Here is a 15,891-nt window from a genome sequence, read left to right on the forward strand (position 1 = left end):
AAAGAGTTCCAAGGTACATAAGGACAGATGAGCTAGGCTTTATAGGGACAGAGTAAAATAGTCATTTTAAGGGGGGACTGTGATGGATATGGTAAAATGCCTATTTCGTTTCCTATTGTATATATATATATATATATATATATATATATATACACATTTTTATACACATTTACTTTTATACTTTTTTATATTTCTATATGTGTATATATATATATATATATATATATATATATATATATATATATGTTGTGTGAATATTTTCTGCCTGCTGGGCTTTCTGGTACTTTAAGAAATCCTTGCTTAAGAAATGTCTGCTCACACGCACCGACCCCCCCCATCGTGCCAACTTGAGACAAAGGAATGTTTTTCTTTCTATAGATAAGACCTGGAAGAAGATCACACCTATACCATGACAGAGATTGTTTTCGCGTGGAAATGACCAATCAAAGACTAATATAATGCTTATGCTGTTCTCACAGGACTCTCGCATCATTTTGCATATATAAGCTCACTTTCTCATTATAATAAACTAGAAGTGTTCATAGACTGAACTTGTGTGTCAGCGTGAGTCTCTTCCAGTGTGCGCACATTCCAAAGCTAGAATGATTAATTTGGACAGGAGCAGATAAGCACTGGACAATTTAGTCCTCAACTAAATCACTATATTGCAGGAAAATAAACGTGTTTGAGTGGACTGAGTGGGAAAAAAACCCACAATGCACATGAATGCATGATTCTCCACACATTGCAATGCATTGCCATACATTTTGATTGGCTCCAATTCACATAGACAGGGCACCTCAACGGAGATCCTTTTTGCCTTAACTCATACCTACAGGCACTTTGGGACTAATTTACTAAAGGCAGAAAGGCTGTTCACTTTTCAAAGAAATGTTCCTTTAGCTTTGTAGATTTGGTGAAAACTCACTTTGCAATAATACCCAATCAAATGTAAGGAAAAAAATAAAACTGTATTTTTACTTGCACATGATTGGTTGATGGAAGTCAACAGAGCTTCACCCCATTCACTAAGCTAAGGGAAAATTCCCTTGCAAAGTCAACAGCTCGTTTGCCTTTAGTAAATCAAGCCTAGTGTGCATTGTAGGGAGCTGAGTTTTTTAAAAAAAGGTTGCAGGTGCAACATATCTTGCTCTGCGGTGCACTGACAGCTCAAAATGAATGGGTTATCTATACGCAACATGAATGAATCAGGAGAGTGAGTCCAACCTAAAGCGTTTGTACAAGGTCTGAAAAAAAGATCAGACATACTAGCAAAATATGTAAAAGAGCAGATTTTATTCATATTTACAAATAAGAAATACAAAAATACAAATCATTTTGGTAACAGCTTTTCCTCCAAGTTTTAGGTTTAGAAGTTTTATCTGCAAACATGTATCCAGTCTGTACAAATGACAAGCCTACCAAAACTTGTTCTGTGTATTTGTTGCAAGGCACAGGTTCAGAATGCCCAAGCTTCACTGATCTACCATTGTTTCAGTGGAAACCTTTTACTGTACAATATTATTTCAATTGTATAAGAAATAAACAAAAGTATTACAAGTTTACAGCAACAAGGAACTAAATAAGCTGAGCATGACTATGATATGTTATAGAATGAAAGACATCAACCATGTACATATGAGACAGGAAAATCACAAACCTCCAAACATTTCAAATGAAACCAGGTAAATTGACCGTGAAACACACATTTTTTGACACCCAAATCATCATTATCGTCATCCTTTTGATACAGTCATTACCACAACTATACACACTATTAAAATGGCTACAAAACACTGAAATGTAATAAAAGGAGTGGATGCAATTAGACATTTAAAAGCCAAGTCACTTCTGAGTTAGTATAAGATTTGGACAATGCAGATCTGTCAAACAGCCAATGTATACAGCATGAAAGTAGAAAGTGTCAAGATGCTTTTTTATGATGTATGAAGAGTGTGCCAAGTTTTTACATCCAAATGTGGAAGTCCTTTGGTTGGTTTTGTATTGACATGTTAGCACATTGTAATGGGAAAATAAAGTATGTTCAAGGGCAATTGTTCCTAGATTGTAAGCTCTAACGAGCAAGGCCCTTTGTTTCTTCTTGTACCAAATTGTATTGTAAATGTAATGTCTACCTTCATTTTGTAAAGCGTTGTGAAACTGTTGGCGCTATATAAATCCTGTATAATAATAATATAATAAAGAGCAAGATCACCCAAAACTAAACTCTAAGCTTTGGGACAATGCTTGGGGTCTGAGGTCTGGGGAATTTCTACAGTAAAGCTGGCCATAGATGTCTGAATCTCGGCCGGTTAAGCAAGCTGATTGTAACCAATGCGATTGTTGTACAACTTGTGTGCAACCAGCCTGTTGGATTTTTCATGCCTCTAGCAATAATCACTGTGGGATTTATTGACTAAAGCTGGTGCATTCAGAATCTCGTGAACCTGTGCATGGTAGCCAATCAGCTTCTGACCTCAGTTTGTTAATTTAAGCTTTAGAAATAAAACCTGTAAACTGGTTGGTTTCTATGCAGAAATGCACGAGAGTCTGAGTGAACCAGCTTTAGTAATGAAACCCGTATTCTCCTGGCACGAATGGGTTTAAACCCCCTCACCCCGAAAACCCCCCCATCGAGAGAACACAATAGCTCCGGGATTCCCCTCTCAACACTGATTGTGTTGCTGGGGGAATAGAATGCAGCCTGTGGTTGCAGGCAAGAAAATCGCATCATCTATGGCCGACTTAAGATTTCCCAATAGATCTCCACCTTAGCAATCATTTTCTTACCCGCGTTGTGGTGTACGATATCTTTTGTGAGTGCAGCTGTTGCAGCACTATGATCTATTTTGTACAGACTATATTCTGAATAGGCAGATGGCAGGTGGTGCTGTCAGTATAAAAAGTACTGTAGGGAAGTTTTGGATTCATGAAGTCTTCATTTGAAACTATGATGGTTTTACACTTGTATCCAATTTGATCTTTTCAGAAAATTTGGTGGAAAAGAAACAGTACTGTAGGAAAGAAGTTTAACATGCTACACGCAAAGTGTCTGATTTACTAAAGGATTTGAGAATGTTCAAAGCAATAAGTTGTGTTGAGGTTCACTTCAAATATCCAATCATGTGAAAATACAATTCCCATTTATTTCATCTGCACAACTGGCTACTTAAAGTGAATAGTCACACAATTTATTGTGTAAACATTAACCAAAACCTTTAGTAAATCAGCCCGAGTGTTTCTGCGCATGCACTCATAGGTGCCATGTGGGCCGCTATGGTATTTCTTTTGTGCAATAAATAGTAACCACCCATTATTAACCACAATTTTAATTTGCTTAAATATATTCATGAAGACTTTTATGATCTGTGGAGAATCATATGCTTTATTAATTGTGCCTTTCTGGATCATTAACAATTTAATTCCCTTAAAATTTCACAGATTTGAATGAAAATTGCAGAATCAGTCAATGAATCGCAAATCGATGTACAGAGAATCATACAATTCAGTAATCCAGACACTTTTAGTCAATAAATTGTATGATTCTCTGTAGACTGAACAAGTCTATCTCAATATGTCTAGGTCAATTGAAAAAGTTTGCGGTTTGCCTTACGTGTAAATCAATATATTTATCCCTGGTCCCTTGTGTCCCATTGTGGCATCAGTGAGTTTTGTGCTCAGCAGCCAAGATAGATGGCAATGCAAATTTTTGTAGTGAGTAATCTCAGGGAGTGTTGACACTTCCCTGCAGAGTACAAAAGAAGGGGGATAAGAATTTCGGAATCTCTAAAGTCCAATGGAGGATCTAACACTATGTACAACCTAGTCTGGTGACTTGGCATTTAATAAAAATATTCACACAATAAGGGTTGTATTTATATAAAAAAAAAATTCATCCATTGAATGTGCATGTGCAATCCTTCTGTGCAACGGCGAGAAAAAGCAAATGTTATTAGGCTGTTTCTTGTGCTGGACAAAGGTTTTTCATTGATTTAAATGGTAAAAAGCTGAATTTTGTCACTAGATGGCATTACATACCTTAGGAAATTTCAATGATACTTCCTGCCATCTACTGGTTAAGTGTGGTATTTTCTGTTTTAAATAAATGAAAAACATTTGTCCAGCACAGGAAATTGCCTATTAACATTCATTTTGTTTGCCCCATCCCACAGAACAAATGTGCATGTACTTTCACTGGGGAAACTGCTATGTATTTTTTAAAATGCACCCCTAGATAAATGTCATGGAAAGTAATTTTTTAAAATGAAAAAAACTCTAATCACCTACTTAAAAGGGTATTATGATTTGTTCCTCTGCTGGCAAGTACAAGTATGAATCATTTATGGACTTTATCAGAACATTGTCATTGACTCTTATCAAAAAAGGCAATAAAAACACAAAATACAAAAATACCTACTGACTCCATGGTCAGAGAAAAAAAATTAATAAATTTTTTCACAACATAGCATTCACTTGTACAATATATCACATAAAAAAATAACTAACATGCACATAAAATATAATTTAGAAGCAGCACCAAAATGCTTAATGCTCTGTATATGAAGAACAAGGGTGTGCTAAACTGAAAGATTCATATATACAGTTCAATTCAGGTAATATTTCCATAGGAAAAAAAACAGTATTATTTCAGTTGAATAAAAAATCAAAAACTGAAAACAAAAGATACAGTTTAGTAGAAATCATGAACAAATAATGGTCCATATTTGACATTGTAATTGTTTTAATGGTTATCCAGATAATTACTGTTCCACTGCCAGGATCTTACGTGTGTTTGTTGGATGGAGCCACTTCAGCTACCCAAAAACAGTAATCCAAGGAAAAAACAGGTACCCAAAATGTGTACCTGACAAAATACACTCACCAACCACTTTATTAGGTACACCTGTTCAATTGCTTGGTAACAAAAATTGCTAATCAGCCAATCACATGGCAGCAACTCAAGGCATTTAGCCATCTAGACATGGTGAAGACAACTCGCTGAAGTTCAAATCGAGCATCAGAATGGGGAAGAAAGGAGATTTAAGTGATTTTGAACGTGGCATGGCTGTTGATACCAGATGGGCTGGTCTGAGTATTTCAAAAACTGCTGATCTACTGGGATTTTCACCCACAACCATCTCTAGGGTTTACAGAGAATGGTCTGGAAAATATCCAGTGAGTGGCAGTTATGTGGATGAAAATGGCTTGTTAATGTCAGAGGAGAATGGGCAGACTGGTTTGAGATGATAGAAAGGCAACAGTAACTCATGTCAATATGGACCAAAATCTCTGAGAAATGTTTCCAACACCTTGTTGACTCTATGCTACCAAGAAGTAAGGCAATTCTGAAGGCTAACGGAGGTCCAACCCAGTACTAGCAAGGTGTATCTAATACAGTGGCTGGTAAGTGTATATTAGGTCTGGTCCTATGTCATGGTTGTTCCATGAAGGCTGTATTGGGTGTGTGGTGTTTCTTTGGGAAATTGTCATTGTGTGCCTTACAGACACCAGCATGATAAACTAATGTTACTCCACCTGAGGGATCATTGTATGTTTGTCTTTTACATATCTACATATAGCTGTAGACCTCCAGGCAGATATAGAAATCTTTCAGAGCTGATTCACACATGTGCGGTGCTGATTGAAGCTCAGGTTTCACAGCTAATTGATACAGAGGTTGTTCACTGGTTCATGTCAGGTTCAGGACAGGATTATTGCAGGATTTTATCCTGTTCGCACATGTGCGGTTTATAAACGGTTCCCATAGAACTCAATAGCCTGTAATCCGCCCCGCAACCAGACCACACTGCTCATAAATCGGACATGACTCTTTTTAAAGCCTTACTGAATCTGCGCCACCAGTGCACCAGACATATGTGAACAGGCACCATAGGAAGCAATGTTCTTTCACATGTCACGCGGATTGGATGCAGTTCAAACCACATCCAATCCGCATATATGTGAACCGGCACTAAGTATAAGTGTGAAAAGCACCTTTAGGCCTCATTCACATCTAAACATTTGGGATTGTGGGAAGAATCGCTGCAATTCTGCCCATAATTCCAAATCGCACGGCAATCGCAGCACAACATGCTGCACGCATTTTTAAAACATTACACCAATCCTAATGCAATTCTGCCACTATTGTCAGCAAACCACGCCTTCACAAATCACATGAAGCTTGTCACCTGCAAAGGAGCAGGAGCTTCTTTTCAGGCAACAAAAGCACATAGGACAAGATTCAAGTGAATGGGCTGCCCTATGTTACATGCAGAATCACGTGAAAATTGCATGACAAAATCGCGTAGCGGGATCAAGTGTTGTGTGAACGGGGCCTTAGGGTGACCTCATTGTGCAGGAAAATGTAACTGTAGGAAGTTCCCTGCAAGTTCAGATTCCTAATTGATTTGGAATGTTCATGTTTATTTATAACCATAGAGAATATCCATATCCGTGGTTTAAACAACAAATGGGCTCTTTCACATGGACGGCAGGGGGAGGTTAAAACAGGCAACTGAGCTGTTTTACAGCCCCCCCCCACCCAAACTGTAACAATACAACTGGATGGGGTCCTACACATGCTGCAGTTGGGATGCTTTGCTTCACAGCAGCAGTATTTTTAACTCAGGCCGCAGAGTCTGACAGGCGGTCTGTCAAACTCGGCCATTGAGTTCTATTGAGCCACTCTGCACCCACAAGCCAAATGCTTGATTGGCAGTTGTGGAGAAAAGTAAAAAATGGGAATTAGAAAAAAAAAGAAAACAGGAATTTAGGAAATGGCAGTAGTGCTTCCTGCATGCCTGTCAGCCACTGCTATACTACCCTCTTAAAAGGGATCCACCACAGGTTGGTTTTCTGAGGGTGGTCAGCTTACCGCAAATGTGAAAGAAGCCTAAGGGCTCGTTCACACTTGGCTGTTTTGCCAACGCTTGCCAAACGCCCCTATAGCGTTTGGCAAGCGTTGGTCCGGCGTTTGCCGAGCGTTAATAACGCCCCACAAACGCCTATAATGCAGTTTGAGTGGTGTTACCGCTCCGCAACCGCACCGCAAACGCCGGCCGGGCGTTTGCAGAGCGGCAACATAGACGAGAATAGGAGGCTTCAACGCCTCCTGACTCGTCCAGAGGCGTCCGTTTTGCCGCGACGCAACGCGACGTAAACGCTCCCATTAGAACAGCACCATGTGCTGTAATGTGCAGAATTGGCAGAGGCGTTTGGGAAGCGGTAAAAACACTTCCCAAACGCCTCTCTGCCGCATGCACACAGCGCTAGTGTGAACGTATCCTAATAGTCTAGTAATAAAACCTGATTCCAGAGAAATTCTCCTAAAAACATGGACCACACCAGTACCAATGTGGGTGTCAGCTAAAGTATTTTAAAAGCAGTGAAAATGACAATTACCAAACATTCACTGCAGGTGACTCTACCTGGTGCATGTGTTTGAAATGACAGTAATTAACTCACCAGAAGAGAATGCTTCATTTAAAAAGTCTTTATAAATATACCCATTAGAGTTCTAATATGATGTTATTCAATACCAAGTTCTATAATTATTACAGCTACTCCTTTCTTTGAATCCTGTTATTTCTTCTAATCTGACAATAAAGTCATTAAAATGAAGCAAAAGAAGATGTTATGGGGGATGCTGATAGTGTCTTAGTACATAAAGGAAATGATGTATTTCCTGACTAGAAAGATATTAAGCCTGCTTATGAATACAGTGAAATGATGCTCCAAATTTGCAGCTTTCCTGCTAGTAAACATAATGAAGTGTGTACATTTTGACACTACAGAATATTTAAATCTTATGCAGTATAATCTCAAGGCATGTTCAAGGTCCAGCAGTATAGCACTGATCTCATTTGTAAAAAGGAGAAAAGAATGTATATGCATCAACAGAAATTCAAAGATCAGGACCTGATTATATTAGCTATTTCACATATGACGCACCCTTAAGGTTTAATAATAAAACCAAGAAAGCCAGCTTCAACAGCCAGCTATGTAAGGCACACTTCTAAAGATTTATACAAAGTACCAGGTTGTGTGTTCACTTCTAAATAGTACCACAAGATAGCTGATCAGACAAAATGTAGCTTGGCCCAGTAAACATTTCCTTTTATGTATGCCATCTTCACAGAAATCACCAATTAGTTGCACAATACATAACCATAGCCAGCAAAATAACTTCTATCAAATAAAGCAAAAAAAGAGTGAATATGGAAACTCTGCATTGCATAGCTGCATTGTGAATAAACAGTAAATTGAATTCATTTTGTCTGTTTCTATCCATCTGTTGGTGTCATTTTGAAATATAATTCCAAGTAAAACCCATCATCATCTGAAAATATATATTCACCAAGATTTCAGGCCTCTGTGTATGTCTCTCTGTCCATAAGGGAACCTTTGTTAAACAGTACAAAAGGGATGCACACAACCTGGATTGTGTCTGTTATGCATTCTATTAACTCAAAGGGAGTTCTTCAAGTGTCTGTTGTAGAACTAAAAATCAGAGTCCATATCCATGAGTTCAGCATCCATGAGGTTTGCTCTGGAATGCATGGGGGGGATCTCTGCTCTTCTAGTTTGAGTCCTGTCATTGCAGGGACCATGTCTTGTGGAATAGGATGGGAGATTCCCATTCGAGTACTGAAATACACCATCATGCCTTGGATGAGGGATAAATTGAACACCACTATACTGAGCTATAGGGAGCTCATCAGTGGAGTAAGGATGTGAAATAAAATTGGCATGAGTGTATTTTTTGTATCCATGATGGTCATTCATATTCTCCACATGATACAATCCGTCATTAATAGGTGGCCATCGCTTATATTCTCTGTATGATCCTGGAAGGGCTTCTTCAAACTCCTGAGGTTTCACTGTCCTGGTCACTAGACCAGGCTTAACCGGCAGCTTTGGCAGACGAGGCACTGCTGTTGAAGCCCTTGTATTATAGTTTTCAATTCCTTTACTTTCATCCACTGGTCTGACCTCTTTCTTCTTTCTCTTTCTCTTTTTCTTAGTTTTCTTCTCCAGTCCATAAGGATTATCAGCATTTAGCAGCCAAAAGTGTTCTCTCTCTTCAGGAGGCACTGCAGGAAAAAGTGATAAAAATGGCACGTTTTTTAAAGTTTGCAAATCTATTGGCTCTTAGCTAAAAAAAAAAAAAGGATTCTTACTCCGCTGTGTTAGTTTTGTGCCCAAGGAGTGCAATCTTATAATGGATATGTAATGTGTAGTATAACCCTTAGCAATCCTTTAGATTCCGTTTTATCAATGATAAATGAAAGATTAAAGTGGAACTTCACTCCCCCTCTATTTTTTAAAGCTCCCCTTACCTGTTATGCTGGGTTGTCCTTGATTCAGATACTCCCCTGCCCAGCAAATCCAGCGTTGTCCTGCTGCGTTCTGCTACTCAGGTGTCACAGCTCATGTATTATGCTGCCATCTTGATCTGCGTCAGTCATGAGAAGCCAACTGCTTCTTCTTGGTTTGGACACATGGCAACTCCACCCACCAGTCCTTGAATGTCCCTGCTCTTGCAGCCTCCTTAGATATGTGATGAGGATAGGGTTGCCTCCTCCCTTTAAAAGCAAACATATTAAATACACAGGTTCTGTGGCTAATTAAGGTGGTAATTGAACTCACTTGGTGCTTTATCTGCATTAAATTAGCCTCAGAACCTGTGTAATTATTATGTGTTCGGGTTTAAACGGATGAGGTAGCAACCCTAGATGGAGATATCCCAGGAGGCTGAGGGAATAGGCACACATGTCTCTGAACCAAAAGTAAAAAAAGGAAATTAGACAAAAGCAAAGAAACCATAAAAAAGTGGAAAGGGGAGGGGAACCAGAGAACCAAAATGGATCTGGAAGGTGGAGGTCCACTTTAAATTTGATTAGGGGGTATGGGTTCCTGTATTTGCCTTACTGAACAAGGCCCCTTTCACAGGAGTGTTCCGATCGGGTAGGCCTGTCCATTTTTCAGGCACACCCGACCAAAATCTCCATTCTCCTCTATGGAGTGGTGGGTGTAAACAGTCATGTGTCCCTTTACACCCACCTACATCCAATCCAATCTGCTAAAAAAAAGTATGGGGATCCCTTCCATCTGGCCAGATAGGATGGCCTGTTCAGTGGAGATCAGCAGACAGATCCCCTGCTGAACAAGCGGATTGCAGGCGGAATCTGCCCCATGTGAACGGGGCTTAAGACCATTAGTAACAGATGTAAACAAAACAAGAAAGCTAAAAAAAATAATAAAAATCACTGTTTACACAAAAATTATATCAATTAATTATTGTGCTTACCTGGAGTTGCCACTGGAGTTACAGAAACATCTTGAGGCAAAATGGCTCCTCTCCTGGCAACCATCTTTGTGACATGCTGTGCCCATGCCGAGGACATGTCAGCAGATGGCTCATTAATGTCAAAGTTAAGACCCGCTGAGGAATAAATGAAACAAACTTAGTGACTTCACCCATATAAATCAATGACTAACTCAATAGGACATTATTATCTTTTTTTTTTTGTAATAAGCTATCAGGTAGAATTTCAAAATTTCAAAAGTATGGGTAAGAATGTATCCTTGTGTACACCCATCATATGTTCTATACATCATTTTTTATTTTTGAGCATTAGAGGTCAGGACAGATTATTATTGCTATTATTCCAGGACACTATGTTCTACAAAATGTGCTTAAATATACTTTATTATAGGAATATACAATGAGGAACAGAAGTATTTGAACACCCTGCGATTTTGCAAATTCTCCCACTTAGAAATCATGGAGGGGTCTGAAATTCACATTGTAGGTGCATTCCCACTCTGAGAGACAGAATTAAAAAAAAAATTCAGGAAATCACATTGTATGATTTTTAAAGAATTTATTTGTCTTGCACTGCTGAACATAAGTATTTGAACACCTGAGAAAATCAGTGTTAATATTTGGTACAGAAGCCTTTGTTTGCAATTACAGAGGTCAAACGTTTCCTGTAGTTCTTGACTAGGTTTGCACACACTGCAACAGGGATTTTGGCCCACTCCTCCACACAGATCTCTTCTAGATCTGTCAGGTTTCGGGGCTGTCGCTGAGCAACACAGAGTTTCAGCTCCCTCCAAAGATCTTCTATTGGATTTAGGTCTGGAGACTGGCTAGGCCACTCCAGAACCTTGATATGCTTCTTACGGAGCCACTCCTTGGTTATCCTGGCTGTGAGCTTCGGGTCGTTGTCATGTGGGAAGACCCAGCCACGACCCATCTTCAATGTTCTGACTGAGGGAAGGAGATTGTTGCTCAAAATCTCACAATAAATGGCCCCATTCATCCTCTCCTTAATATAGTGCAGTTGTCCTGTTCCCTTCGCAGAAAAGCACCCCCAAAGCATGATGTTACCACCCCCATGCTTCACAGTAGGGGTGGTGTTCTTGGGATGCAACTCATCCTTCTTTTTCCTCCAACACGACAAGTGAAGTTTAGACCAAAAAGTTCTACATTGGTCTCATCTGACCACATGACTTTCTCCCATGCCTCCTCTGGATCATCCAGATGGTCATTGGCAAACTTCAGACGGGCCTGGACATGTGATGACTTGAGCAGGGGAACCTTCCGTGCAATGCATGATTTGAAACCATGACGGTGTAGTGTTTTACCGACAGTGACCTTTGAAACTGTGGTCCCAGCTCTCTTCATGTCATTGACCAGCTCCTCCCTTGTAGTTCTGGGCTGATTCCTCACCTTTCTTATCATCAGTGATACCCCACGAGGTGAGATCTTGCATGGAGCCCCAGTCCGAGGGAGACTGACAGTCGTCTTTAGCCTCTTCCATTTTCTAACAATTGCTCAAACAGTTGATCTATTTTCAACAAGCTGCTTGGCAATTGCCCCGTAGCCCTTTCCAGCCTTGTGGAGGTCCACAATTTTGTCTCTGGTGTCTTTTGACAGCACTTTGGTCTTGCCCATGGTAGTAGTTGGCGTCTGACTGACTGTGGGGTGGACAGGTGGGGTGGACTGACTGTGGGGTGGAAAGAGCTCAGACAGGTGCTACTAAGTTAGATTAATGAGAGGAGTACAAATGGACTTTTTAAAGGCACAGTAACAGGTCTTTGAGAGCCAGAATTCTTGCTGTTTCTTAGGTGTTCAAATACGTATGTTCAGCAGTGCAAGACAAATTCTTTAAAAATCATTTCCTGAATTTTTTTTTTAAATTCTGTCTCTCTGTGAATTTCAGACCCCTCCATGATTTCTAACAGGGAGAACTTGCAAAATCGCAGGGTGTTCAAATACTTCTGTTCCTCACTGTACATTTTAAAATAAATGTTTGGTAACTGTTTTACCTGCCAAAGTATTTGTTTTGTGTTCAGCCAACATTTTAATCCAGGCACTCCTGCCATCCAATATAGCCAGCTTTTTTAATGCCACTACAGCAGCATCACCAGATTATTCAAAAACACACCTACGGCCTACATAGTGAATGCTGTCAGTATATGTGCATGCAACAGATCCTGATTTCCTGCACCTCCTGTCTCAGTGTTGCTGCACAGAATTATGGAGGGTAATATCAAGACAAATTTAGATAATTACATGAATTGCATTTAAGTATACATTTTGAGGGCTCTTTAGAAAGGCTCAGATAGCTGTGTATGCCAGTTTTGGAGAGTTTGAATTCTTTAAACACCTTTCAAAGACCAGCTCAATGTTTTCCAGTATGCCAGTCAGTTTTTATAACTAATAATTTGACAGGGATGTACCTTGGTGTGACTAAAGGAACCGAAAGTCTGAGTAGAGGACTTATACATACCAACTGGTCCTTCATGGGAAACTGTATGGAGACTGAAGGACAGTTCCTTTTCAGGATTATTAAGCAACTCCTTCCTCTTGGAAAATGCCTTTGCAATCATTTTACTTTTCTTGATTCTCTTTGGTTCATCATCACTGCGACCTAAAATTCTGTTCATTATAGGCATAAAATGAAACACTGATGAAGTTACAGTATAGTATATAGTTATTATCCAAATAAAAGCCAACATAACCTTTAACCACTTTTATTCCGGACACTTTCATCCCCTTCCTGTCCAGGCCAATAAATAATCTTTCTTCATAAATCTTGGCCAAAATGTATTCAGCTATCTTTTTAGTAAAAAAAAAAACATAACCCAAATTAGTTTATAACCAAATATTATAATGTTTTTACAAATATTTTTACATTTTAATTTTTTTTTATCTTATTATTTATATTTTTTTGGAAAGTGGTTAAAAGGAGAACTCCTGTCAACACTTGACAGGTTAAAGGGAAAAACTACTTCCCTGTATGTGCTTTTTTTGTTTGTGGATACATTATTTGGTGGAAACTGAATAAATCATACAGATTTTAGCCTTTATCCAATATTTAAAGAGTAACTCCACTTTTTTTGCATTTCCCTTTGGGTGATCAATGTACTTTGCAAGGATTTTAACAAACTTTGTTGCAGAATCCTTCCTTATTATTCTGAAGAAGCAGCTGTTTGTTTGTCTGTGTCCATGTGCAGAATGAATCTATATGGTGGAGATTTTATAATTATCAATCAGCTGCTGCACGTGCAAGGCTCTGATGAGGAAAGTGTCAGTATCTTCATCTCTTTAGATGTGATTTCCCTTTGGGAGTATATGATATGATTTTTTTTGTTGTTGCAGGGGATGCCCAAAAGTAGTATCTTAGTGCAGATTTCTAGGAAAATCAGAGCGCCAATCACAGAAGCAGGAAATGACATGTCTGGGGGAGGCGGGTATGTACACAATCAATGTACAGAATACCTCCAGGTTCCCATATTGCATTTCATTTGATAGACAATTACAGCACTGCAGATTGAAAAGGAAAGGCCATTTGTAATAACATCCAATTACAATACAGTATGCCTTGTGTAGCAATTGTATATGCTGTATTGTTTGCTTTTATTTGCTATTTTCTCACACAAAACTGGAGTTACCCTTTAAGCCTGTCACAGAAAATCTGGTGTTTTTAGATTCAGGATAGATCCATCCAACACTCCACCATCCCCTTATTCAGTTCCTTTGAGTAGAGGTGAACAGGTAAGTAGGTCCACATAGTGTGTAATCCAGCCTTTCTCAACCAGGGTGCCCAGGCATCCTGGGGTGCCTTGAGGTTTCTTCAGGGGTGCCTTGGCAAAATTTCTAAAAAATGCCCAAAACTTGTATACAAACCAATGGGTGGAACAAGCCTGCCTTTTAGTTTTCATTGCGCACCATTACGACCTTCTAGCCAACCTTCTTCCCAAAAAGAAAAAAAATACTGTTCCCGTAACAGCTTAACGCCTCGTTCACACGAGGTGTACTAAAGCATACACCTGTGGGGGGCCATGGTTACCTGCATGAGGATGCACAGGAGTTTCATGCATCCCCACCATCCCAATGCACAGCCCTGACAGTGTGTGTTCGGGGCTGCGTACCTACACCTGTCAAATTGGGAGCAGTGACTGTGTCTGTCCAGCTGCTGTGTCCAATTGACATCAATGGGACTGCCTGCATGGGGATGCACAAAACACCTGTGCATCCACATGCGGATAAACACAGCTCTCCATGGGTATACGCTTTAACATGCCCCATGTGACCGAAGCCTAAAAAGTGTTAGCTGGAGTTTGGCGTTAATTTGTTAGGGTTGCCACTCCATCCCTTTAAATCCGAAGACATATTAATTACACAGGTGAATTTAATACAAATAAGGCACTAAGCGGGTTTAATTACCACCTTAATCAGCCACAGAACCTGTGTAATTAATATTTGTTCGGGTTTAAAGGGATGACATGGCAACACTATTGTTAGTCAAGTCCATCCAAATCTGCTAGTTCATCTAACCCTACCCTTTCCCCAGACTGACATTGCTGCTGTCCACAGGTCTCTTCGTTGCTTTTCCACACAGGATGAAGACACCTTAAAACTAAAAGTGTACTACTGATTGAATCACCATGTAAAAATAAAGGGTAAAAGCCTAAAAATACGAATGCGGCCACCACATTTATGCCCCATTCACACCTGAACGTTTTGTAGCTCGAAGTTCCAAAAAGCTTGAGGAGCAAAAAAAAAAATCAATATTTCTCAATGGAGATGGTTCATACCTCCACTCCAAGTTGCCTGAAGCTCAAAAAAGTTCTGGAGCTTTTTGTAGCTCAAATTGGGCAGATTTGCGCATTTTTGGAGTGTTTTTATTCCCATAGAAATTAATGAAAATGTGCGCATTTTTGTGTGATTTTATGTTTAAATGAAAAAAACAAATTGTAATAATATATGGATGAATAAATGTAAAATAAATAAAATAAATACACAAATAAGTGAAAATCATAATAAATAAAAAATAAACTAAATACATGAATATGTAGTAAATAATATTAACCCCTAACATTAACCCCCTAACCCTAAAAATAATAATAAATTAAAACCCAAACAGAAAGAAATTAATAATAATAATTTATGACTATTATCATTATTAAATTAATCATAATAATAATTTATTTAGGCTTAGAGTGTTTATTAATTTATTATTAATATTCATTTATTTGTTTTAAGAGTTAGGCGGTTAAGGTTAGGAGTTCATTATTATTTTTTTATTATTATTATTACATAGTATTAATTTATTGTATTGATTATTTATTTATGATTTTTTTTATTTGTGCATTTATTTTACATTTATTTATTTATTTATTATTATTATTAGTAGTGGTAGTGGTAGTAGTAGTAGCAGCAGCATAATTATTAAAACCCTAACCCTAGTAAAAAAAAAAAAAAGAATAAATAAATAAGAAGACAATAAAATATTAACCCCTAACCCAAACCCCCAATCCTAACCCTAAGCCCAACCCCTAATTCTAACCCTAACCCTAACCTAACCTTAACTCTAA

General features: G+C 38.7%; 1 protein-coding gene across 1 annotated transcript in view; it reads right to left on the reverse strand.

Moving 5' to 3' along the window:
- Nucleotides 1–1,277: 1,277 nt before the first annotated feature.
- The window catches only part of SMO (smoothened, frizzled class receptor), a 65,689-nt gene continuing 51,075 nt past the window's right edge, over nucleotides 1,278–15,891 (reverse strand). Inside the window, exons 10-12 of the mRNA XM_089676937.1 lie at nucleotides 12,801–12,949; nucleotides 10,310–10,444; nucleotides 1,278–9,092 (exon numbers count right to left, since the gene is read on the reverse strand). Coding sequence (XP_089533063.1) covers nucleotides 8,500–9,092; nucleotides 10,310–10,444; nucleotides 12,801–12,949 — 877 coding nt within the window. The 3' untranslated portion in view covers nucleotides 1,278–8,499. The remainder of the gene's footprint in view (nucleotides 9,093–10,309; nucleotides 10,445–12,800; nucleotides 12,950–15,891) is intronic.

Source organism: Staurois parvus, unplaced genomic scaffold (genome assembly GCF_062004578.1).
Source record: "Staurois parvus isolate SC_StPar_1 unplaced genomic scaffold, SC_StPar_1.0 ptg000175l, whole genome shotgun sequence".
Taxonomy (NCBI): domain Eukaryota; kingdom Metazoa; phylum Chordata; class Amphibia; order Anura; family Ranidae; genus Staurois; species Staurois parvus.